At 37.8% G+C, this 26,830-nt stretch overlaps 1 protein-coding gene across 1 annotated transcript in view; it reads right to left on the bottom strand.

Moving 5' to 3' along the window:
- Positions 1-26,830, bottom strand: part of LOC126419578 (transformation/transcription domain-associated protein) — a 435,226-nt gene that overhangs the window by 197,553 nt on the left and 210,843 nt on the right. The window contains exons 29-37 of the mRNA XM_050086768.1: positions 24,706-24,838; positions 23,151-23,284; positions 19,599-19,760; positions 17,683-17,940; positions 14,426-14,549; positions 8,984-9,130; positions 8,649-8,854; positions 836-1,012; positions 544-756 (exon numbers count right to left, since the gene is read on the bottom strand). Of these exons, the coding sequence (XP_049942725.1) occupies positions 544-756; positions 836-1,012; positions 8,649-8,854; positions 8,984-9,130; positions 14,426-14,549; positions 17,683-17,940; positions 19,599-19,760; positions 23,151-23,284; positions 24,706-24,838 (1,554 nt within the window). The remainder of the gene's footprint in view (positions 1-543; positions 757-835; positions 1,013-8,648; positions 8,855-8,983; positions 9,131-14,425; positions 14,550-17,682; positions 17,941-19,598; positions 19,761-23,150; positions 23,285-24,705; positions 24,839-26,830) is intronic.

Raw genomic sequence — 26,830 nt, 5'->3', positions numbered from 1 at the left:
TTCCTTCTCTTCAGTTTCCTGCTACCTAATTCTAGTCCCCCATCACAATTAAATTTTCATTTCCCTTAACTATCTGAATAATTTCTTTTACCTCATCATACATACCTTCAATTCTTCATCATCTGCAGCCCTAGTTGGCTTATAAACTTGTACTATTGTGATGGGTCCTGAGTTCGTGTTCATCTTGACTACAATAATGCATTCACTATAATGTCCGTAGCAGCTTACTCACACTCTTATTTTCTTATTCATTATAAAACATACTCCTGCATTACTCCTATTTGATTTTGTATTTATAACCCTGTATTCACCTGACCAGAATCCTGTTCCTCCTGCCACAGCACTTCTAGTACTAGTAGAGTAAGACCATTTTGGTTGTTCCACAGCCAGATCAGTCAGTCATCCAGACTGTTATCCCTGCAACTATTGAAAAGGCTGCCACCCCTCTTCGCACTGTTTGCGGAGTATGTAAGTACACCTGTAGGTGTAGAAAGCATTACTGAAACCACAGGACACCCTAACACACTGCTTTGAGACAATTACCTGACACGCTAGCCGCAACAAGAAGTTGAGCACAGCATCGGCATGGACCGTATCGATTGGTGTAGTGGAGTCTGGCTCCACTTTGGTGACCAAGGCAGGCATCATGCACGGACCGGGCATTGTGGCATGCCTTTTCCGAGGATTTTCCAGGTTCATACCAGGGTCGTCGACAGGTGTTCGTTTTACTGGAGTACCGAGAGTAACAGACTGTTCCTACAAACAGAATTTAATACTATTTTAATGACGATTTAACTCAATTGCAGGTATTTCGCTAAGTAACGCAGAAACATACAGTCATAGATGTGGATTCAGCTTCATCTTTGATACGCTGGAGGTCCCACTTGATGATAACATCAGCCAATTCTACTGCGAGTCTCCTGTGCTCTATGGATGAATTAGGACTGAAGCCAAGGCGCTGCATGGCATTCACCATGTGCTGCACCAGGTGATGGCGAACTGGGTAATAGACCTGCAAAGTGAATGTGAAACGTACTGAGATTTTCGTAAACTGTGTGTTAATACATATGTTAGTTTATGAAACAAAAGTTATACCATTCCATAAAAGGCAACAATTTGATTAAGAAAACACATTACAAGGAGATGAATGGTGAGCCAGTACTTACTAACACAAGAACTATTCCTCACACAGAAAAAAGAAATACTTAAAATAGAAAATACTAATCCAAGATTTCAGAATGTGTGTGTGTGTGTGTGTGTGTGTGTGTGTGTGTGTGTGTGTGTGTGTGTGTGTGTGTGTCCGTCCGTCCATATGTGTGACTTCTTGGACCACACTGCACACTTCCACAGGGTGTATACACGGACAAGGAAAAAAAAGTCCCAGATTTCCTGGTTAAAAATACACTTTCTCCCGAGTGCCAGTATATTTTCCCTTATCAATCCTTTGAATGGTTATGGTTTTATACATGGGCGTACAATTTCCCAGCACTTTAGAAAACGAAACTCAGGTAAAAAGACACGGTTTGGAAATATCTTTGATGTGCAGCTACATGAACGCTGCGTATTTTCGTATTACGAAAGCATACATTGCAATTCCACCAAACACCACTTGTTACTTTCCGAATCATTGAAATTGAGATTTCGATGCACTTTTGTAAGCCATTCGTAGCTCATGTCATGTGATCTCCCAGCCGATGACAGCGGATATTCAGAGCATAGGACATGTGATGTAGTCAGCTAACAGCAACATCACTGTTAAGTAGCAAGAACACACAAACAGGGAAAGATAATACAGTAGTTTAAATTAATATACATAGTGTTGCTACAAGATAAGCAAAGCTTTTACATACAATATTGATCTCAAGCTGCAAGAGAAGCTAAGCTTTCGCATATATTGTTGATCTTTTTTGTGCATGTTACACTTTGAGATCTATCACACAAATAAGCCAGTAAAATTTTTAATAATGACATAAATGTCTGATCTTCAGGGTTCAAAATTCTTCTAACTGGCTCATCATCAAAGAGTTGATTTTTAAATGAGAGTCAAATGCTCTGTGATTTAATAAATTCATGGTACGTTCTTGCACATAGCTCAACTTACGTAAAAGGATGTTTACTTTGAAAGTAAAGCTTTTCAAACCACCATTCACAATATTTTCCCGCAACCTGTTAGAAATAGGTTCGTTTCAGCAGTTGCCAGAGAGCGCAGATAACAGGCGACACCGCACTTGGGTAGCTATCATGATGTAGGAAGCCCGTATGTACGTACGTGTAAAACATTGAAAGATCATAAATTATGTCTCAAAAGAAAGAAGACATCAGAGGATACTGCAAGAGCATCGGAATTTCGTGAACTGTATTAAAATGTGCACATTTAAAATGCATAAATAAAGGCCACATTCGTATGTCCAGATTCCCAATGAAGTAGACCTCAACCTGATGTTAAGCTTTTCAATGTGGTTTTCAGGATGTAAATTTTCTTGGAGCACCAGTACTGTGTTTTATCACGTTTGGTTCTTTATTATGGCATAATGCCATACATGTTAGAAAATGAAAACATGCACTTGAAATGCAGCGAACAGTTGAAACTAGCCAGTACTGTGGAATTAAACATTTCGTTTCAAATACATTGACTGCCTCTGCAGAAAAGGTTAACAAAAGTCAAATTTCTTTAGCAAACAGACAAAAATAGCTTCATTGTTCCGCAAGGCGATTAATGCTTGACTGTCAGAAAGGTGGAAATAAAATAAAATCTGAAAATTATGACATATTTGAGCCTTCCGTGATTATGTGAATGTGTTTTAATTCACTTGATAGCTCCCGGCCACAGATATCCGTTTTGTTTTCATTTGACTGCTCTGCACATCAGCCCCGGATCTACGATGTTTACAAACTGTGTCAATTAAAAAAAAAACTAATTTTCAAAACATGTTCGTCTTGTAGCACACATCTTTCTGAAAAGTCTGAAACATAAAACACATGTATTCGAGGAAATGTAAGGCACATTATTTGGTCTTAAGTATGCCAAATTGCAGTGCCATGGCTCTTCATAAAGCATTTTTCTACTGCACGTCCAAACTATATTCAGGAGAATGGAAATTGAAATTTCCTGTGGTCTCTCTCCTGCTCCCAGTCGGCCGGTTTGACAGCCTGCCCCTCTTTTAAAAAATCTCACAATTAATAGCGGATGGGATTATTTGAAACTGAGAGAACGAGAACTCTTCAGATTTTCTGAACTCTTTATTGCCTATTAGTTAATAACTTGCTGTTTTGTGTGACATAAAATTAAATATAGGATATATAAAACCAAAACTGACAAGGGATAAGCAAGAAATTACACATTTCTTCAAACCTTAGCTCCTAACATTTTTTTTCTCTCTAATATTGCTACAGCTTTACATGGCGTGCTTTCCTTTCTGTGAAAGAATCTATTACCTCATCAAAGTTCGTCAAACGTTTTGCTACATGAAAAATCGAATGTCGTTATCTAATACTGAAAAAGCTGTTAACACAAATAATACCCAAGATTGGTGTGGTTTCTCGATCTGATTACGTCTATTTTGTCACCGTCTGCTAGATAAAACAAAATAGGCCTTTCTAATATGGCAGCAATTTTGTAACACACCAAATAAACGAGACTGTTTCGGCACGAATGGCCATTTTTATAACACGACTGAATATAAACCAATATGTACCAATATCAAATGCCTATTAGGCCTACTGCAAGCAAAACGCTTTATGTTAGGAAATACTTTCACATTTCATTCATATGCACCAGTTTCTCAAGCATGAGATTATTCTTCCATGACTTGTGTGATGTCCCCGTTTCCTCTCCTTCCTCGTTCTAACAAACAATCTTGTCATCACCAATTCTGTAGCTATTGCTGCCACTATCAAAATTTGTTCACCGATTAACTTCACTAACCCTGCCAGAATCACAGGTTTAGTTATTCCGTGATTATTTTCCAGTTAGGTGTTGTTACATGTTGGTACAACACATTTTCTGCGTTACTTCCAGAATAGAACTTACGCAGCTGCTAGCCGGGGACTGTACTACTGGTCCTTACTTGTGTAGCCATCTGGCCAAAAAATTTTTGTCAAAATTTCGTTTTCTTGGAGACACTGAGAAGACAATACGTGATCTCTCTCACCTGTTATTCCTGTCAGTCGTTTATTTCCATCCTGGCAGTCTGAATCTATGGATTTCGCTAGTAATAACAACAACTCTGATCATTCGCAACCCATATCAACTTCATAATCAGACAGCAATTGCTATTCATCCATTCTGCTTTAGTCCCTCAGCTCGTATAGCCCCGTCTCCCTTTGTCTACGGAAAGTTTATTTCTAGATGCGACGAGGATCCTCCTGACGGAGACATCACATACACTATGCATGCATTCAAAAGTCAACTTATGATTCATTCAGAAATCAACTTAAAACGTGTTCAAAAAAGTTCAAAAACCAACAGGGAAGCGTTTCAAAATCATATGAATAATCGATAGGCAAATGTGTGCTGGATGTAGGTGCTTTTGGGGAAAAAGTTTTTTTCTCGAGAATATGAATTTGGCACCCCCTTTTACCGGTAGCATCTAGCTGCTTGCTGTGACTGCTTGCACAGCCAACAGCTACATTCCTGTTGCCAGAAGTGGGAGAATCTACTACTCAAACGTGACTTCATCTGCGCATGTGCATGAGCCAGTGCGTAACTGCTAAAACAAATCAAATGTAAACAGTTGCGACTTCACACTCATTGGAAGCAATTTTTTGTTATGAAGCATTGCATAGTCTTCCTAAAGCCTTTGACACATTTTCAATCGGCAGACACTTGCATGAGCACTGTGTGTCGCCGTCGTCGTATATATGGCGCATTTCCTTTGCAATTTAAGTTATTTTCGTTATGTTTTATTGTTGAAGTATTATTCTGCAGAGGTGGGATACAGTAATATCCTTTGTTAGAGTATCGGTTCTTACCAGTCAAAATTACAAAAACTTAACTGAAAACTAAAACAATGAAAAATTCCCGGAATTCTAAATATATCCCAGGTTTTTCCCGGTTTTCTCCCGGATGAAAAAATTCCCGGGTTTTTCCCGGATGTCCCGGGTCATATACACCCTGTTCCAGTCAGCTACGGTCCACTTTTTGTCGTTGTCTTGACAACTGAAGATGTGCAGTTTCATGTGCCACTGGGAAGAATGGCATTTTGCATGGTACAGTCTCAAAATGTCCATCATAAGCACTTGCCTTGGTAATGTTTGCCCAGAACTGGTCAAGATGGACCTGCATTCACTACCAGTGACAATACCACTCGTGTTTGAACCCAATTATCATTGACAAGGATTAGTACTTTTCTCTGATCCTTGTCAGTTACAATCTCTTTACTATAACTGTTCTTATGCTGGGTTACACGATTGTGGGTGTTACATCATTCCTTGTAGCTACATCGGGCAGTCTGCAGTGACACACTAGCAAATCACAAAACTACTTACTATGTGGACATAGACATGTCCAAATGCAATAGCTCCTTTCAGCCATTCCACATCTTAATGCACTAATTCCACAAGCAACTGACACACACACACGACTTTGTTGCCACGATTTGTCAGCAGTGGGCACCACATGACTGCCAGGTCCCAGTTCTACACAATCTATAATGCTGCACAGTGAAAAGTGCACTTTTTAAAGGAGGTGATGGATACAGAGTCCATCGAGTTTACATCATTGTTTACTGGAGAGGCAGGGAAAACAACATTCATCTCACGAACATAATTCAGATGGTGGTTATGCTGCAACATCTTAGAACTTCAGTGAAATTTCTCTGCACTCCATCACACTAATACCTCCAAACAGTGGGTACACACATCTACTCACATAATACACAATGTACAACCAGATACTTATTTATTCCTGATTGCCATGCGTGCAATCGCTTCCTTGAACCAAAGATGAGGCAATATAAACACATTGAAAGAAGGATGATGCGGCACATGGTGACAAAAAGACATTTATTAGAAAGATGAGTGGCCAGATAACTTCATAGAAACAGTAATGGTGCCAAAACTGGGGGAAAAAAACAGCATAAAATTGGGGAAAGATTACTTCAGCTTCAGAAAAGATGCAATTGGATTATTAAAAACAAGCACAAAAAAAGGAACCAGAAAAAGGTCACGAACATTGAGTGGTTGTTTTTGACTTGGAAAAGCCAGTGAATGTTCAGTGGATTAAACTTTTATGGAGTCCTGAAGAAGATTGTAAGTAACTGGAAGTAAAGGAGGCTAATAAGCAATTTATACATAACGCAAAGAGTAAAACAACAGGTGATGAGATGACAGAAGGAATAACAAATCGGCAGAGGATTTAGGCTAGGCTGTTGTCTTCCACCTATGCTGTTTAACATCCATTACTGTTTCCAACGAAAGGAAATGTAACAACAAGAGGAAGTTAACAACATGATAAAAGAACAAAACACCAGCTATGACGAATATGGACTGAAGACAAATGTGAAGAACATTAAGACAATAACTTTTAAAGGGCAATCAAGGAAAATAAAAGTGAAGATCTGTGACACGTTTGTGGAACAAGTTGATAACATCAGGTGCCTAAGATACAAAACTACCAGAAACATGATGCACAATGAGGAAATAAAGACGATGACAACTGTTGCAAAGAAATGTTTCACAGAAGGTAGACAACTTTCTGCAGTCCATTACATAAATAATTACGCAAAAGATTGGTGAAGTGTTCTGTATGGTGTGTCACCCTGTATGGTGTTGAATTCGGAGACTGCACCGGAGAAAGGAGAAATGCTTTTGAGCTTATGGGCTGTAGATCTGGAGAAGAATGGAAGGTATGAAATATCAGGAATGACGAAATGTTACAAAAGCTGAAAGAGGAAAGACAAATACCAGAAACAGCTGAGAAGAGGAGTAGAAAGACGCTAGGACACCAGATGAGAAGAGACTGTGTAATAAAGGACGGCCATGGAAGGCACGGCGACTGGAAAGAGGACTAGATGTACAAGTAGATCCTAATCAACTGACAACATTGAGACAAATGTATCTTACACAGCTATGAAAAGTATGGCAACAGTGATGGAACTGCTTGATGGGCAAAACACATCAATCATCATCATAATCATCATCATGTTTTTGAGTGTGTACAAGGTGTATTCCAAAACTAAGGTCCATTTGGTTGTAAAAAAATAAGCTCAGGATAAAAGACTTTTACTTACAGTAATATTTTACTACATATCTACTTTACTTTTCCACACAATCGCCATTCACTTCTATACACTTTCTGAAATGCTGCACCAGTGTTTTTAGCTCTTCTGCTTAGAAGTCTGCCACCTGAGAATTGAGCCAATTGGTAATACCAGTCTTGATTTCATAGTCATTTTGAAATCATTGTTCACCCAGCCAGTTTCTCAAATGTGAGAAGAGGAAATAGTTGGTTGGTGCACGGTCAGGACTGTACGGAGGTTGATCGAAAAGTTCCCAATGAAAATGTTGAATCTTCTCCTTGGTTTTGGCAGCAGTGCGAGGACATGCGTTGTCATGAAGGAGGATTATGCCAGACGACAGATTCCTGTGGCTTCAATTGTGGATCACACATCTCAATTTGGTTGGCATTTCACAGTATGTGTCTGCTGTAACTGGTGATCTGTGGTCAATGAAATCAATCAACAGGATGGCCTTTTCATCCCAAAAAAAAAAAAAAAAAAAAAAAAAGGCAGCCATCTTTTTCAATATAAGAATGGAGATCACTTAAACTTTTTTGATTTGGATGAACTTGAATGGCGCCACTACATTTACTGTCGTTTTGATTCTGCATCAGTGTACAATATACACATATCATCGCCTGTAACAATGTGAGAAAACAAATCACCTCCATCCTGCCTATAGCACTCCAAAAACTTTTGTGCACTATGCATTCTTTGCTCTTTGTGCTTATCAGTAAGCATGTTTTTAACCCATCTCAAACACAACTTGCGATATCCAAGCTGTTCAGTGACAATCCAATAAATTGTTGTTCGAGCAACATTTCTGAATTCATTGGCAGACCACTAATAATCAATTGCAGGTTACTTCAAAGCCATTGGTACACTTGATCAAACATGTCGTCAGTCTTAATACTGGACCTGCCACTCCACTGTTCATTGTGAACATTTATGTTGCTATTTTGAAATTCTCGATAATACTTTCAAATCTGTTTGTCCCTCTTTATTTCAGGTCCATTGCACTTTTGCCAGCAAAAATCTAGTCACACCACACACTTCATAACTGATGGGATCTACGATTGTCTCAGCCCTTGCAATATGCTCTCAATGACTGCCAAATGACTAGTGAATCAAATTAACACTACAATAGTTTCCTAAAGAGTCAGAAGAAATTGCTGCATATGTGAAACTTTATTCAGGCCTACCATCAGTTAAACAGTGATCACCCAGACCTTGGTTTTGGAACATACCTCATTTTAATTACATTGCATATGTCTCAAGAATTTGGTAAAGTTATCTACACAATCCGCTGCATGTCTCTTCTTCATAAGCCGCCCATAGATTAAATCTGTACATAATGAAGCAACACCCACACTTATTTTGATTACAAGCAAAAAGAGACATAAAACACAAAAAAAAAGCTAAATTTCTAACCTTGTAGTGCCTCACAACCAGCTGTAATATATGAAACAGCTGTTGCATTGAATGCCCCTCTTCCACGATAATTTTTTTAGTCCAGTGCGTCAGCATTGTGTAGCCATCTTCCATTCGCACCGGCATTAAAGGAGTGAGGATTTCTAATGCCTGCCGAACAATAGCCCGTGCCTCAATTGCGTGTGCTTTCAGTAGGCTGTGAAATACTGGTGGGGAAAAAAGAAGAAGTGAAATCAGAACATGCTGCAATTCAGAACAAACCAGCAGCTAGCTCTAACATACAGAAACTTCAAACATTAAATTACAAACTGGAACTTACTATAGCTGTAACAAACCTTGCAACTTAATTCTTTTATGGATAGCAAACTTGGCTATTATATGTGATAACAGAAGGTGCCCATGGTAGCGTGTAGCCTGGTCGACACAGTTCTTCCCCATTAGGCATGGCCATGCAAACATCAGGAGCCGGCGCACCTTGAGACCTAATAGGGGTACGAGAAAGAAAACATGAAGAGTAAATTGCTACTGTTGCCAGTATTACTTGTAAGTGTTGTCAGCACTATATTAACACAAATCAGTTGTGTTTTCAAATCCTATATTCTGGCTAAAACTTAAGATTGTGGATGATGCAAGCATACTGATGAAATGCAAAAGGGCATGCACAATAAATACAGCAACGATAATAGTAGGATACACTTGTTCACAGCGAACAACTTAACTCTCAATCATACAAAAATTCCCAATATTGCAAACACTCACAATAAGGATTTTCAAATTAATAAAAATGACTTACAGGTCCAAGACAGATTAAGGGGGCACACATTAAATGAAACTCTATGCATCCAGATGGATAATAATTAGAGCTGGCACCAGCATATAGATACAAGAAGTTCAATTCTGCCTGCTTTGCAGTTATAAATCTCTTTCTCTCACTTAGATGATCTGCACATGGAACTGCTTGTATACTTTCAATCAATTCTGCTCAACAGCATAATCATCTGCAGTGACACAGTACAGTCAAAGAAGTATTGATTTTATAGAAGTGTGTAATATGAATATAGTGCAGAAATTGTTGACCAAATGCCTTGTAAAAGCCTCTTCCAGTGCCTTGGAACTTTTGCACACAAATGCCACTGTGTTCACTCCCTTATGATGTTTTTGGTTAATAAGAAGAGTGAATTTGTGATGAAGTGTGAAATTCAGCATCACAATGCAAGAAGCTAAAATAAGTTCCTTTGCATCACAGTCTACATATTATGTGATTATTAGAAGTATAGTCTAACTTTATTTGACTGTACACATTTGTAAAGGGTTGAGTATAATAAGAGTAATGTGTAGTGTAAATCCAAGAACATCATGTCGAAACCAATTCAAAGAATTGGGCATACTAACCACAGCTTCTCAGTATATTTATTCCTTACTGAAGTTTGTTGTAACTAATACATCTCTTTTTACAACTAACTGCTTAGTACACAGTATCAATACTAGGAATAAGAACAATATACATAAAGATTTAAAATCACTTACTCTTGCCCAGAAAGGAGTCCAGTATTCAGCATCGCATATTTTCAATAAGTTACCAGTAACCATTAAGAGTTTAGTTTCAGACAAGGCACAATCTAAACATAATTTAAAAGAATTTTTGGTGGCCAACTCCTCCTATTCCATCCATGAATTTCCCAATAAGTGCAACAGACCATTTTAATGCAAATGTATTATACTTTAATTTTTGACAATACTTGGTTGTAACAGCCAAGTAACTACCTACTATGTGAATGATGGATGTATGGAAAGCAGGTCTAATTCTTAAGTCTGTGAATAGTGGAAGTTTAATTTTAAATCTTGTACATATTTTGACTGGTATCAACTTAGGATAATTGAAATGGATAATTTTTAATTTTTGACAATACTTGGTTGTAATAGCCAAGTAACTAGCTACTGTGTGAATGATGGATTTAATGAAAGCAGATGAAGTATGAAACCTGTAACTGTTAGAAGTTTAATTTTAATTCATGTACATAATTTTACTGTTTATTGACTGAGGATCATTAAAATTAATGAAACTCAAGTTTTTCCAATTACATTTTGTCATTTCCCTGTCCTAGCTAATTTTTGAACGCAATATTACATAAGCCCTTAAGAGGAGAAAAAGCTATATGAAATACTTTTTGGGTTCTGCACCTCAATTCGTAAAAACAGAACCTTGTAGGATCATTTGTTGTCTCCTCCTGTCTGTATGTCTGAAAGACTGTTAAAAATCATTTTTCTCAGGAACAGTCCCAGGTCAAGTTGAAATTTATGCCACATGCTAAGGTCTACAGTCCTTAGCATCATAAAGAATTGAAGCCTTCAAGTCAATGCAATAAAAAGATTGGCCCGTTTCTGTCACATATTGGGATACTTACAAACTCACTTGTTAAAACATATAACGTATTTCCCATTGACCTATAATCATAAAACTCGGCAAGAAGCAAGGTTTCACAGCACAAATAAAGGGGGAAAAATCCGAAAATTGTTAATTTGTAATTATATCATAGAAAAAATTATTTCTTTTATCATCTGTTATCAATCTTCAAACTTACAATTAAAATATTCTTAGAAGTATTGAAGTTCCCAGGACCAATATTAAGCCAGTATCAATGTTGATAAGATGTAAAAATCGTTGAGACACTCTATTCCCGGGATAGATGAACTGCCAAAATACATAAGTAGTTTTTACAGAACCCTCAGAGCAGGCAGCCATGTTTGGCCATTGTTATGCATGGTAATCAGGAATGGAAGCAAGAGGGATGTGAGACAGCTAGAAGTGGTCAGAAGCTGTGTCCTGGATAGGCGCAAAAGAAAAACATTCAAGGCGGCTTGTGTACGAATGCTTCCAGTGAAATTAAGAAGTAAGACACAGTTGGGAGGGGGGAGTGCGGGGGTGGAGATACAAACCTTTGCAACAGTAGAATGAGCATGTGTCTGTTCTGAATGGGGAAAGATACAAAATAGTCTGTCAGTAAAAATACTGTTTCTAAAATTCTTGCAAGAGTTACTCCGAGTGCATTGAAATGTTAGTCACTCACTAATGGAGCCAATAAAATTATTTTAACTATGAATATCACGGAAAGCGACTTACCTGACATCACAAGTAGAGAAAAGTTTACAAATAAGAGTAGAGTGGCTATGTTTGAGGGAGAACATAACAGGAGTTGGGCGAGAGCCGACCACATTACTGGAAGCAGTCCAACCTCATTGGTGCACTAAGCTGAATTGGTAATTTAGCTAATGTTGCAAAAGAAGAAGTAGGAAGAGACTCTAATTTTATTAAAAATGGTGACAGTAACTACAGACTTAGACATCATTAGCTCAGATCAACAAAGCTTACGTTGGTCTACTGTGCCAGGTCTCTCAAATGTATTCACAAGTAGGGCTATGCTCATTGTCTTGCTGTGTATATTATCAGTGGTGGGGGGAAATTGTGACTGCCTTAAGGTTGCAGTTGGGTGGGCCAATGCAATAGCAGTGGAAAAGCTTACTGTGAACAGTGCCAAGAAGTATCTTAAATATTCCGAGGTTTCATGTATAAATTCCTGTGTAGCAGTATATCTTCTACACAGGACACTGAAAGTGTGGGTGTAATGCTCACCTGTTGTTTTATCTCCCACAGGAGTCACGAGTTCGTATGGAGTACAGTGGGGAGACGATTACTCTGAAGAGGGGAGACAATTACACTGAAATAGTGGCTCCCATGAATCTTTTTAAGTCTGGTGTGTTACACTTATATCTTTGTTTTTGAACACGATACTTATTTATTCCAACTTGAAAGACACATAGGCTCAACAATATAATCATATACCTTGGGTATTTATTTACTGGCCAATCAACCACATCCCTATTATTTCAGTCAAAGTGCACAGATCTGCTATCAGCAGGAGCACGACATCAGAACCTGCACAGTGAACAAGCGGTAAGGGTGTTTTGCAGGTAGTAGCATCATTCATGCTTGTCGACTTGCAGGAACAAATAAATGAGCTCCTGCAGCTTAAACACCATGCACGTTTTTGGAAAGTCTGCAACTGTGTTATACACTCTATAAGAACAAAACACTGCACCAGTCACGTATTTTCTTATGCTTAGCATGACAATTTCTGAGAATTTATTCCACTGTCAAATGTAAATCTTTTTTAAAGCGTTTTTTTGTGATGTTTGCATATGTTCTGTTTATCTTGCACTGTAGTTGTTTTTCTGAGGGTATAAGGTGTTGTGCCTCCTCCAATACCCAGAACCCCCCCCCCCCCTCCCACACAAAAACACACACACACACACACACATACACAATCACTCACACTGTGTGTGTATGAAACATCACAAACATACTTACGTAAATATTTCCACTCATACAGTATTTCATTATTCAAACCACAAATATTTGAATAAGACACAAGGCACAAAGGTGTCAAGTAATGCTGCATGTGGCCAAACAAATAAACACGTATCCGAGTTGTCATGATGATCACACAGTTGCGTAAGCACAGTAGAGAAAGTTTGAAAACTGTTTTGATCGGTCATTATTCGAATGCCGTGCAGAGTTTGGCAGTGACAGGAGACAAAGCACAATTTGTTCTGACTTTCACCGATTCAGATCTGTTGATTAGAGCGTCCTCGTGTCAAGAAACTTAACCATCAAATGTTTGTAAATACTACTTTAAGATCAACGCCATGCTAGCATAATTTAATGTCAATTAAGTCCATTTTTTCTCCATGAACACTGTTGCATTAAGTGTAAATCACAGGAAAATTAGACGTATATTAACATTTTTCAGGTGGAATTGACATGTTAACATAGTACATTTGACAAGACCAATAAAAAATGTAGTAAACAGCGGGAAAATGTTGATTCCGGAAATGTAATAGGATAGTTATACTGTATATTGTGATCTATACTGGTCTATTACAAGCCTAGGAGCGTTACTGCGAATTCATACCATATCCACTGTCAAGCCTACTTGATAAGGACTGCAAAGGTTGAAGCAGTATTCTAGAATTGGTACTTCATGCATGAGACTTCTCCCAGAATTCACACAACAAAGCCAAGCAATTTACTTACCGTTTGTACTGGCTCTTGTTCAACGTCATGGAGTATTACACTTTATTATTAAAAATAAGTGGCAACTTCAGAAGCTAACCATGTAATTTGTGATGATCAGGTATCTTTGGGCAATTTCACTTTGTTATGTAAAATACCTTGAATTTATTGAAATCTAAAGAGAGCTGCCAATCGGAACACCAAGTCAAAATATTCTCATAATGCATCCCATTACAATCACCCAGCAACAATATGACCTCCCCATAGTTAAAAGTTTATTGTTGAACATAGTACTGTCGAATTTTACAGCACAGTACTACAGAATAATTCTTCGATTGTTTTCAAAATGGAGGGATATGTGGGAAGGGGATTGACCATAAAGATAAGCGACATTAATTTATCTTGTCTTGTTTTTATCTTTTACAATTAAGTGACCCACTATCTGCCACTACTTAAATACCTGTACTATCTCTCTGTAATTTGCTTCACAATAGTATTTACTATCGTTACATAACTTTACTATCATTAAATAACTTTTTTTAGCAGTAAGAATGCAACATGGCAGTAAACAGAAATTTTGATTAGTGGACTATCAATTTCTTCTTATTTTCTTTTGTCTCCCAAAACAAATCACATCATTTAATGGTAACTCAAAAACAATATACAGAAAGTAATCAAAGAATGTGAAAAACAAATCTGAACATACCTTGTCGTTTGTTTTGTGCGTCATGAATATGAGGAGCTGCCTGATCCACAAGCAAGCATGCAAACTGTAGAAGGAATATGCGCACGGAGTCCGAATTCCCAAATGGGTTATCAGGATCTATGATCTGAAAAGTACATGTAAAAATGGTCATTTCAGAAAACTATAGTTCTTTTACATAACAAGCATATTTATAAAAGTTACATCAACAATGATGATGATGATTTATGTACTGTCTGTTTCTTGAATAAAGTATCACCCTGGACCATAAATTTCTGATGTGAGCCAATTTCCCTCTCTGTTAAGGACATATAAAATCGATGCAACACTTTTATCTGTACTCAAATGCACCGAATTTTTCAATAGTGAATACAATGCACAATTTGTTGTTACAGTGCAACATGCAAAAACCAATAATTAATCTAGAAGAGGGAGAAAGAAGTTTGATGTTAAGACAAGAATTTTAATCCACAAACTTTGAAAACTATGTTAGGTCAGGAATTTAACTGTCTGATTATTGTACAAGAGAACACTACTATTAAGGGGAGTAAAAAAAAAACAAACTATTAAAATTCTACTCTTCCAAACCAAATAGTATCATTACTAAAAGGGCTTTACGACAGTCATACTGCAACTATACAAGCAGAAGATGAATACGTGGAGTTTTTTGATGTGACAAATGAAGTGAGAAAATGCAGAGGATGTTATGTGGGATGCATGGGATGGCTGGGGTGGACAACTGATAGCAGGGTACTCAACAATCTATGGTTTGAGGAAGTGAGAAAGAACGAACTTCGTGGTCTGTTTTCCAGAGCGTAGACTGTTGATTTAAGTTTCAGTCTACAGATAAACATGAAAAAGACAAAACTAATGGTTGTTAATTGCCAAGGTTTAGATCAAATTCAACCTACAGGTTGCTTGAAGGATCTGCAGGTAGTATACGATTGTGTATATCTACGATGACGGAAAATGTTACAGGTATCATAGAGAGAGAGAAGAATCCATTCTTCGACTATAGAAGAACTTGGCATCACAAGGCAGATGATGTTGCAGGAACCATGGACAGAAAGAAGAATCAATACTTCCATTATTAAAGAACATGGCATCACAAGAAGTGTCCTTTTCATGTCAGCCAAAGATATTCCAGTTCCTAGGGCACATTTTGAGAAGGGAAGGAGATAATTTAGAATAAATCATCTTACAAGGCAAAATCAAACACACGAGGCCATGAGGAAGAGCAGCAAGCACAGGGTTGGATCAAGTGAAGAAGATTACGGGCCTAACTCTTCATCTTACATTAGGAAGACCTAAGATCACTATGGATGGAAGTGTCCAGTCAAGGATTCAATTACTTAAGAAATGAATGAAGAAATGAGGTCACTACGTTCAGCAATGAGTAAACATACTAATGATGATGATAACAATAAATGATTATTCTTTCTACCATCATGTAACAATGTTGAAACAATGATTTCCATATGCAAGTCATTTGTGAATATGACAAATAATGGAAAATCAAGGGTGGAATAACGACAATATTATGAAAAGTATAGACTGCTACTCACCATATCGAGACACACACACACACACACACACACACACACACACACTCTCTCTCTCTCTCTCTCTCTCTCTCTCTCTCTCTCTCTCTCTCTCTCTCTCTCTCTGATGCAAATGCAACTCTCACACACGACCACTGGCTCTGGTTGCCAAGGCCAGTAATATCAAGTAATAATCAAGTGACCAGGAGTAACTGTTGCAAAAATTTACACATTCGCATATGACATGGAAGAAATGAGCCTTTTTGAAGTTTCCGCTGAGTAATGCCACCCTCATGTTATTGTGGCCTTTATTGGTAAAAATACTGAAATGCTAATCTTACAGATTGGATGCAAGGACTAGCAATGCAGCCAATAGACAAGGAGACAACTGCACGCACCTCATCATGGCAGCTGCTGATAGTTATAAAATTACAGCACTATAAATTACTGTTTCTACCCACTCAATTGCATTTGGAATTTAAATTTCAGTTAAAACTGCCTTCTTGTTTTGAACCTTATTCTCCCAACAAACTGTTCAGTTCCTTTGCTATGCAATTAGTTTTCAGCAATATGTGACTTCACAGTGCAATCGCACATTAAAGCCATGAACTGTTTATTTTAATGACTACATTATTTCTTGTAATATTGTACAATTTCAGTCTTAGGTACCTACATATATTTGTTAGCTCTCAGAGCATAAAGTATCTGCGATGGCAAATATTGCCAATTATGCTGATATTCTATGATCAAATAGCTAACAAATATATGTAAGTATTCAAAGATGTACAATAGTATGAAAATAAAATCAAAATTAACAGTTGCTGGCATTACAGAGTCATCAAAACATTCATAGACCAAGGGTCAAAGGCACTCCAGATGACACTGCATGTCACTGCTACATTTGCTTTTAATATTTCAGCAGGTTTTAAAAACCATTATTATTATGCCACAATTTCATTCAGAGAAAGAGAGAGAGAGAGAGAGAGAGAGAGAGAGAGAGAGAGAGAGAGAGAGAGAGGTTTCCTAAGCACTACACTGTCTGACTGACTGATTTGTATAGGAATTATTTAATACTGTGTTACTGCCACTTCTGTATTTATAGAGCAGGCTAAATTATTTAATGGGGTATTGCCTTAAACAGAAGAGACCGAATGTCACGAGACCTAACCAAGCACACAAATTACTGAAATTACTGTGGGCTTACTGAATACTGGCCATGGTATTGAGATTATTGTGTCTGCCTAATAATCAGCAGTTCAGGCTTACGCATTAATATTCCACTACATATTTGCACTACTACTGATTTGTCACCCCGAACATACAGGTAGACGATGTGCTAGCTAGAAAGTGCTACTATTGTTTCTGGAATCTCATTTTAAATGTACATATTTTGCAACCATTTGAGAAATTAACATCATTGTGAAATATTTTCATTTTTGTGGCAGCTCTGTCCACTTACGAAATTTGAAAAAATAAAACTTTCATTTATGTGCAAGGCCATATTTATCATAGAACAAAGTGATGTGCAGAGACCCAACTACATCACGTAAGACAGCAATATAAGGAAAAGACAAATTGCTACTTACCGTACAGATGACACATCAAGTTGCAGACAGGCACAACTTCACATAAAAGCTAGTTATACTTAGTCAACAACAAATGCTCGAACTTAATTCTAGTTGTATATTTTTGAATTGTAGATGTTAATGAATGTATTACCTTGCTTACAAAAACGGAAACAACATTTTCAGGATTCTCTTGATCTGGAAGGGGTGGAGTACCAATTATCTTTTCTCCTTCCCCACGTTCAAAACTTTCAGCAAAGCACGGTATAAGTATCATCTGCAGAACCTTCGCTTTCAGGTCTTGTGACATCTTTGGGCTGTGAAAGACATCCACAAAACGGAAAAATGCTGTCCTTTTCCATTCAACCGTATAGTTCTCTGCAACTGTTGTTTCCAGGAAATTCCTCAAAAACTGAAAATAATGAAACAAAATTACAAATGCTCTATACTTTATGTTAAACATTCATCTTTGACAACAAGAAAAACAAAGCGTAAGTCTGGTTTGGGTTGACTGTGATGTCTTTATTATTATATTTGTACATGTGATTTAAGTTCTCCTCATGGCTTAATTCAATATTTATGTACAAACAGTTCATGAAAGGGGTCTTGAGGAATACTGTGTGTTGATGAATTTAATATACAATGAAAATTTACAAAAAAAGTGACAGCTACCCTTGGTCTTCTGTTCAGTAACAATAAGCCACCACAGAGCTCACATTTGTAACATATCAAGCTATTGATATTAGTTAACAATCCTTTCTTTTAGTAAACTTGTGACATAAATTTAAGTTCTTTCCAATTTGATTCAGTACCTCATCATTTGACATTCTTCTATAGTGTCACATTTCAAATGATTTTATTCTCTTCTCTTTGAAGTGTTCATTCCTAGTCAGCATTTTATATTCCTTCTATATGATCATTATCATGTATTTTGCTACCCAAATCTACTACTTTTACTGTATCAATTTCGAATCTAATTCTATCAGCATCACCTGATTTACTTCAACTACACTCCATAATGCTTGTTTTACTTTGCTGATGTTTATCTTATTACCTATTTTCAAGACACTATTCATTACATTCAACTGCCCTTCCAACACCTTTGCTGTTTCTGACAGCATTAAAATGTCTTTAGCAAATCTCAACGTTTTTATTTCTTCTCCCAGAACTTTAATAACTCTCTTTCCAAATTTCTCCTTGGCTTCCTCTATTGCTAGCTCAATGTACAGATTGAATAATACTGGAAATAGCTCAACTATGGCTTCTCTTTCATGACCTTTGACTTTTATGACAGACTAGAGTATGTTTTCAGTACTAATCATAAGTAACTTTTTTCATCCTTGCTATAAACAAATTTCAAAAAGTGTATGCAGTCCAGTCACATTTGTCAACAGTGTTCTCTAAATCCTATAAACATAAATTTGCCTTTCTTCAATATCTTTCTTCTCAGAAAAGTAGCAGGGGCAGTATTGCGTCGTGTGTTCCTACATTTCACTGGAATCCAAATATATCTTCTCAAGGGTATTTCACCTGCCTCATATGTATTGCACACCACATGGAATAGGTTTGACATGAGGATTTCAATAATGCTGAGGGAATGACTTCTACTCCATAGGTCTTGCCTGAACTAGTCCCTATGATCTGGTTTGCTGTAACGTGAAAAACTTTAAACTATCCCTCAACTTCTTTTTTATACTAGGCAAAATAATGAAAGGAAACAATGTGGAGAGAAATCTGTTTTCATCTCATACAATGGACTATCAGATGAGTGCCTGTCATCTACTTCTCACAGTATCTATTCTGTCACATTTAATTTTCATAGCCAGGTTTCTCTGCCACAATCTTACACTGATGAAATATGTGTTAAACGCATCCTGGTCTAAGGAACTAATTACTGGCATTACATACATAAGCAATCTGACACAATAAATCTACTAACTGTGGACCAGTTCTTTTGATTGTGGTGTCAATAATTTCTGCAAATTCCATACATAAAACAGAGTAATTTATACTTTCAACCTCTCACAAATGCTACACAAATGTGCCAGAAAACAGTAAAGAGATGCTCACCTGGAAGTCTGGGATTACATGGTAGCAAAATGCACGAAGGAGTTGGAATAGTAAGTCAACATCATTAGGGTGATGGCAGAAATAATGAAGCAGTATCTTGACTATAAGTTTTGGTTCACGCCAGTGTCTTGCATCTACTCCTTCTACTTTCTTGTGGAGTTCCTGAAAGCAAAAAATGTTCATGTAACTACAGTAACAATGCGTAAAAAAATTTCAATAACACTTAGATCACAAAAAAATGCTTGCAACAAATAAAACATTGGCTGTCATAAGCAAAAATCATTTTATTTAGAATGTTATTATGACAGCGTGCAAAACTTAAAGACTACAATAACTTTCCCATGACTCTTCACTGCCAAGTAACATTACTTGATGAAACTTTGACCATATTTAGGAAGAAATACGCAATGAAATGAACAGAAATGACACTTTTACTCGAAGAAAATAATTACATTGAATTCACCACGATGTATGCTGGTCTTCTGGCATTAAAAAAGGTGGAACATGGTTCTTAATAGGCTGTGCCATTACCACGAATAGTAACACAAGCTCCACAATGCACTCCCATACTGGCCACAAGATTTGTACAGAGTTCTTGTGGTAAGGCATTCCAATTGTCAGCAGCAAGGTTGGGTTGCCATTGGTGCACATGGACATGCTGCAACAGATCTTCCTAACACATCCCCAACAGGATTTAAGTCAGACAAATGGGCAGCCAGTCTATTCACTGAATATCCTCCAGCTGCATGGTTCAATGCTGTTGTGCACTGCCATTAATAAAAATGAAGTCAGGGCTGAATGGACTCCTCAAAAGCTGCACATGGGAAAAGAGTACTCTGTCAAAATAATGTCTACTAATGCATGTACCCTGTTCAAGATTTGGAGTTTTAATGCCCATGCATCAATATGCCTCCCCACATCACAACACCTGGACCATCAAAGCTATTATGTTTGACAAGTTCCCACTTCTCGTTGTATGAATATAGGTCCAGAATCGCTACTCAGATTGAATCTGCTCTCATCAGAAAAAGAGTATGGGATGCCAAACCTTACTGATCCAGTCACTACACTATTGGCGCCATCATAAATGATGCTAATATGCTAATACGCAGGTGCGAACGTAACACAATGTACCGCGTGTCTGGCAGGGGGACTACATCCAAGTAGTCACTGTGCCACTGTGTAGCGTGAGTTTCCTTGCTTTGCAGTCCTGTTTAATGTGCTTGCAATTGTACCCACTGTTTGACATGGGTCCCTTCTTTCCTGTAGCAAAATATAACAGTCGTTTGTCATTGTAGATGAGCATGGTCGATCAGCTTTCTCTACTTTTGGTAACAGTGTCTTTGGTTCCGAAAGCTCCCCATCCATATGAAACAACGCTGTAGGCAATACCAAATACCTGGGCTACACTCATCACACTTCATCTTTCCTGATGATTTTTCATCTGTGACGTCATCCACATGCTGTCTCCAAGCCTTGCTGTAGTGAAGAACATCGCTACACTGTAACTACTCGCTGATTGACACGCACTGTCTTTTCCGATTCCTCAAACTTTCTTTAGTTGCGGGGCCTGCCCCATTTGGCACTATAGTCATGCTGACTACATTCTACGTGAACCTCCAGCTTTCTGTGCTTGACTGGAAGACCTCAGGCAATATGTTCCCAACTTTCCAGTAAGTAGTTAATGTGTTGCATTACTTTATCTATCTCATTTTGCAGAGTAACGTATCTCTCACCATAATGTGCCTCAAAAGTGATAACCTTGTACTCTTTTGCACAGTTTGTTTAAAAGGGGGCTTAGGGTTTATTGTCCCACTGAAAACAATGTCACTAGACAAGGAAGAGAAAGGTCCAGAACAAAATTTTCACTCTGCAGCGGAGTCTGCGCCGATAAGAAAACTTTCTGGGAAATTAAAACTGTGCTCTGGATCGAGACTCGAGCTTGGGACCTTTGCCTTTCACAGGCAAAAGCTCTACCGATAGAGCTACTCAAACACAACTCACAACTTGTCCCTACAGCTTCAATTCTGATAATACTTACCTTCTAACCTTCGTAGAAGCTCTCCTGCGAAACTTGTAGGACTAGCACTCCTGGAGAAGAGGATATTGTGGAAACAAGGCTTAGCCACAGCGTCTGACTCTGCAGTGAAGTGTGCGCTGATATGAATCTTCCTGGCAGATAAAAACTGTGTGCCAGACCAAGACTTGAACTCTGGACCTTTGCTTTCGTGAGCAAGAGCTCTACTGACTGTGCTACCCAAGCACGACTAACGATCCATCCCCACAGCATCACTTCTGCCAGTATCTCGTCTCCTACCTTCCCCATTTAAACATTATTGAACAATTTATGTCATTGCTCCTTCTCCCTTCACTTGTTTAAGATTTTTACATTTTCCTGGCATCTTATTGCTGTACGTACTGCATAATCATAAGAAAACTTCCTCTTTAGCCCCCCTCGACAAGTAGTGTGTTGTAAATATGATAGGTGTGCTGTATTTCTGCTAGTTTTTTAAGTTTTAACTCTACAACAGCCTGTAAAAAAAGCAAAGCAACAACTCAGTTTGTGCAACTATCAACTGCAACGACCATAAACCGTGAGTCCCTTTAGCGTTGTTACAATCAGTTTCGACCCTGTTGCGTGAAAAGTAATGGCTCTTTTAACATTCCCTTGGGGTATGCCTGAAGTTACTTTTATTCTGACATTTCCTCTCTGTAGAGAATGACTTCCTGTATTCTTCTTGGCAGAAACTCTTCAATCTAACCACACAGCTGGTCCAATATTCCATACACTTCTCTGTAGAGAATGACTTCCTGTATTCTTCTTGGCAGAAACTCTTCAATCTAACCACACAGCTGGTCCAATATTCCATACACTTATACATTGTTCATTAGACTACAGTGCTGAACTGTATCAAGCTCTTTCTGGAAGTCAAAGAACATGGTATAAACCTTGGCATTGGTATCAACTGCTTTCTGGGTCTTGTGAACTAACTTAGTGGACTGGGTTTCACAATATTGTTGTTTTCAGAAGCCAGTGGACTGGGTTTCACAATATTGTTGTTTTCAGAAGCCATGTTCATTCCTGCAGAGGAGATTTTCTGTCTTAAGAAATGATACAAGGTGTCAGCACAAACTGTACAACAGACCAACATCAGAGATATCAGCCTATAGTACTTTGTGTCTGTTTAATGACTTCTTGAAAAACGAGAATGACCTGTGCTGTTTTCCAATCATTAGAAATGCTTCCCTCATCTAATGCTCTATGGTAGACCGCTATTAGAAAAGGAGCAATTTCTTTCATATACTCAATGTAGATTCACACTGGTATACCTTCAGGTTCCATTCGGTTACTCAGGCAGCCAATACCATGATCTCTTATTAAAGCCTGTGTGGGCAAAAACTCACTCATGACAACAGCTGCAAGAACACTTCCAACTGGAGAGCATTCTTGATGAGGCAAACTTAACTTTATCTGGTGTGAGATCATTTAGCTCAATGGATGAACACATAAGAAATAAGTACTTCAGCTATATGCACAGCAAAAATACTTACCAGGTAATTGTCATCCATCCACACCTTCTTGAGAGAGTTAATAAGCATTTGCTGTGTAGACAACCATTGTCTATCAAATTTTATTATAGCTGCTAACAGCATTATTCCAATATACTGAACATCTGCCTTGTCACCTGTAAGCAAATTCCTCCAATACATCAATTTATAAGTGAAAGAAAAACAATTCAAAAAAATATTAAGTTCACATGACTGAGGAACAAAAATAAAAAATACAAGACACAAAGAGAGAAATTTTACTGCTTTCTTTTTATTTATGTGATGATAAAACCATATAGGAAAATGAAATAAAGGAGAAATAAGAAAGCTGTAACTGGAAGAAACATTTGATGAGGAGAGACAAGTTTTCGTCAGCACTGAAAGTAAAGTCAAAAACATTTAAAACACCACAGACATTCCTAACAGGGAGACAGCATCCTGGTAATTTAGAAAAGGCTATTAGACTGTGCACAAAGGAGTGAGCCTGTTAATTTTGGTGACCTCTAAAACTACAAACCCCGATGCAGTTTTCATTCATTCCTTACCTAAAAGAAGCACACTACTTAACCATAGGTTTTGCATACTTCTAACATTCTCAGTACACTCCTCTCCCTTCTTACCTCTTTCAGTAAAAGAGTATGGACTGGCAGTGCATAAAAACGAAACAAATAACACCTAGCTTCACTAATTTCATCATCAACGGTAATTTTGTTTAATACTTTGGAATACTAAAATCTCAGATTTCTGAAGAATAAATACAAGCAAAAGGAAAGTATTGAGGAAGTTACAGTGGTTGTTGAGACATGGTGTAATGCATCAAATGATGGAAACATTGACCAAATTAATTCTTACACTTTAAGCTCTGATAGTCCTGGTAGTTTTGTTTTTGCAAAAAGGCCACACAGTTAAAAGTTTTGTTTTTGCAAAAAGGGCACACAGTTAAAATCCTTCGCCACATTTGCCACAAAACCTGTAAATGATCACATTATGTGTAATTACGTAAGTATGAAATGAGAATAAATGATATTCATTATTATTACTTTTATCAGTCAGTCAACTCCTAATGATTAACAGCGACTGAGCTAGTCCACGTATACCAAATTTCTTGCACAATTTAAGTTCGGGTAAGAAACATGCGCTGAAAATATGTCAAAACAGCTTGAAATGCAAGTGGAAGTCAAGAAAAACTTTTGTTGTGAAATATGAAGTAAACGCTAAATGCTGAAAGTTTACTTTCCACAACAAAAAGACATTACTCCTTTTTTCTTGAAACACACAGGGAGGAGAAGCATGTGGCATAGGAAACAGCAAGTGTGACATATTCAGAATCCTGTGAATATCTCAACTTTGACTTCTCACGGTTGACTCCTCATATTTGTAACGCTACATCAAGTTTAAATACTAATCTAGTGCTTGTTATACAAGGGATATTTTTGAGCAAAAATGTGCAACACCCACCAGCAAATTTCGAAAGTGGTTTTACTTTCTATATTCTCTTTTGTTGAAAAAATATAAGTCACAAACAGCATGTTTCTTGCTAGTAAATAATTCTACTTACTTGGATTTACATTCTGTGACAGGATGAGTGCAGACAATTTTGCTACACCTGGTGGACTCTGGAAGACATCTCGCAGTGGTTTACCCTCCTCAGATTTCACAATGTGTTCGAGAAATCTATTCCACTGTGGATCCTGCATTAAAATAAGCAGATGCAAGTAACATCAACTTCAACAGTTTGGCTCTGAGCACTATGGGACTTAACTGCTGTGGTTATCAGTCCCCTAGAACTTAGAGCTACCTAAACCTAACTAACCTAAGGACATCACACACGTCCATGCCCGAGGCAGGATTCGAACCTGCGACCGTAGTGGTCGCACGGTTCCAGACTGTAGCGCCTAGAACCGCTCGGCCACTCCGGCCGGCAACTTCAACAGTTGACATAGGACAATTAAAAATTGAATCTTCATCTCTCCTTATTTTTAAATGACCCCAAGCAGTCAATGTGTTTATTCAACTACATTATTATTTAGTACATTTACAAACTACATGGTGAGTGATGTCTACAATGAGTTTCCAATACACCGCTGCTATCCTTAGTCACATATAGTCATTCTAAGTAACATAAACATACAAGCTCTCTTTATTTTTTCTTAATGTTTAACAGAAAAATCTGGAGAAATTTGTTCTGTCCCACAAACAGGAGCTTTAAGGAGAAAACTAGGGAAAAGGACAATAAAAGAAGTAGAATATCAACTTACAGATTTTGGACATTATGTAAGGAAACATAACTGTATTATCCATTGATCAAGTATATCCTTCCACTATCAAGTAAGAAACGCACTCTGACAGAATGCATAAATACACTTATAATTTTCTCTGTCTCTTGCAGCGAAAGCTTTGAGCACAGTCCAAATGTGTAAATCAAAAGGACTGGGTATCTTCAGAGTGAAATAGTGCAGGGAGAAAAGGGGTGGAGTGCCAGCTTCTGGTGCAGTTATGCCTTTGAATAGCTGCAATTTAGTCAGAAGCCCTTTTACTTCAACATGGACAGCCAGTATACACACAGTTCAAAGAGCAGATTTTACATCATGCTGTGCATCAACTATCAAATAAATTCACAAACAAAACCTAACTGCACAGCTCTAGACTTCAGATCCACACCTAATGATGGGTCTTCTGTATAGGTTGGACCTGTTGCAAAGCTTAACTTCTTGGGCCATTAAAATTCTCATTCCTCTACCTCAACATCCATCAACATTGTTATTTCTGTGTGTCATTACTGCCACCACTGCTGACGGCATTTGGCACCTGAGTTGACAGTAATGCAGGATACAAACTTTCCCCAACTTCACCCTCTTACAGCCCAAAGCAGTCAAGGTTTACTTCCTTCTCACTCCACCCTATATGACACAGCTACACTGTCAGACTTTAGTCTTGTACAAATTGATTTGCTTGGAGGGTGAATACATGTTATATTTCACTTTCAGAAGATAGGTATCAATTTGTGCAATTATTCAGTGTCTGGAAAGTTAATGTTCAAGAAATGTATCAATTTTAATAAAAATGTTCTGCAATTTTAATAATTATTCATCTATTTCAGCACTTTGTGTTCAGCATACCTCTACTGAAACCATATAGTAGTAAAAATAATACAAGAGCTGCTGAGAAACACAAAAATTTCCAATAACAGTTGGAATTGGAGTTCTTTTTGCTATGAAGTAAATAATAAAATAACCTATTATATATAAAAACAAAGATGAGGTGACTTACCGAACAAAAGCGCTGGCAGGTCGATAGATACACAAACAAACACAAACACACACACAAAATTCAAGCTTTCGCAACAAACTGTTGCCTCATCAGGAAAGAGGGAAGGAGAGGGGAAGACGAAAGGAAGTGGGTTTTAAGGGAGAGGGTAAGGAGTCATTCCAATCCCGGGAGCGGAAAGACTTACCTTAGGGGGAAAAAAGGACAGGTATATACTAGCACACACGCACACACACACGCACATATCTATCCACACATACAGACACAAGCAGACATGTCTGCTTGTGTCTGTATGTGTGGATAGATATGTGCGTGTGTGCTAGTATATACCTGTCCTTTTTTCCCCCTAAGGTAAGTCTTTCCGCTCCCGGGATTGGAATGACTCCTTACCCTCTCCCTTAAAACCCACTTCCTTT

This window comes from Schistocerca serialis, chromosome 1 (assembly GCF_023864345.2).
Source record: "Schistocerca serialis cubense isolate TAMUIC-IGC-003099 chromosome 1, iqSchSeri2.2, whole genome shotgun sequence".
NCBI classification, from domain to species: domain Eukaryota; kingdom Metazoa; phylum Arthropoda; class Insecta; order Orthoptera; family Acrididae; genus Schistocerca; species Schistocerca serialis.
This window is presented reverse-complemented; position numbering and strand designations above follow the sequence as displayed.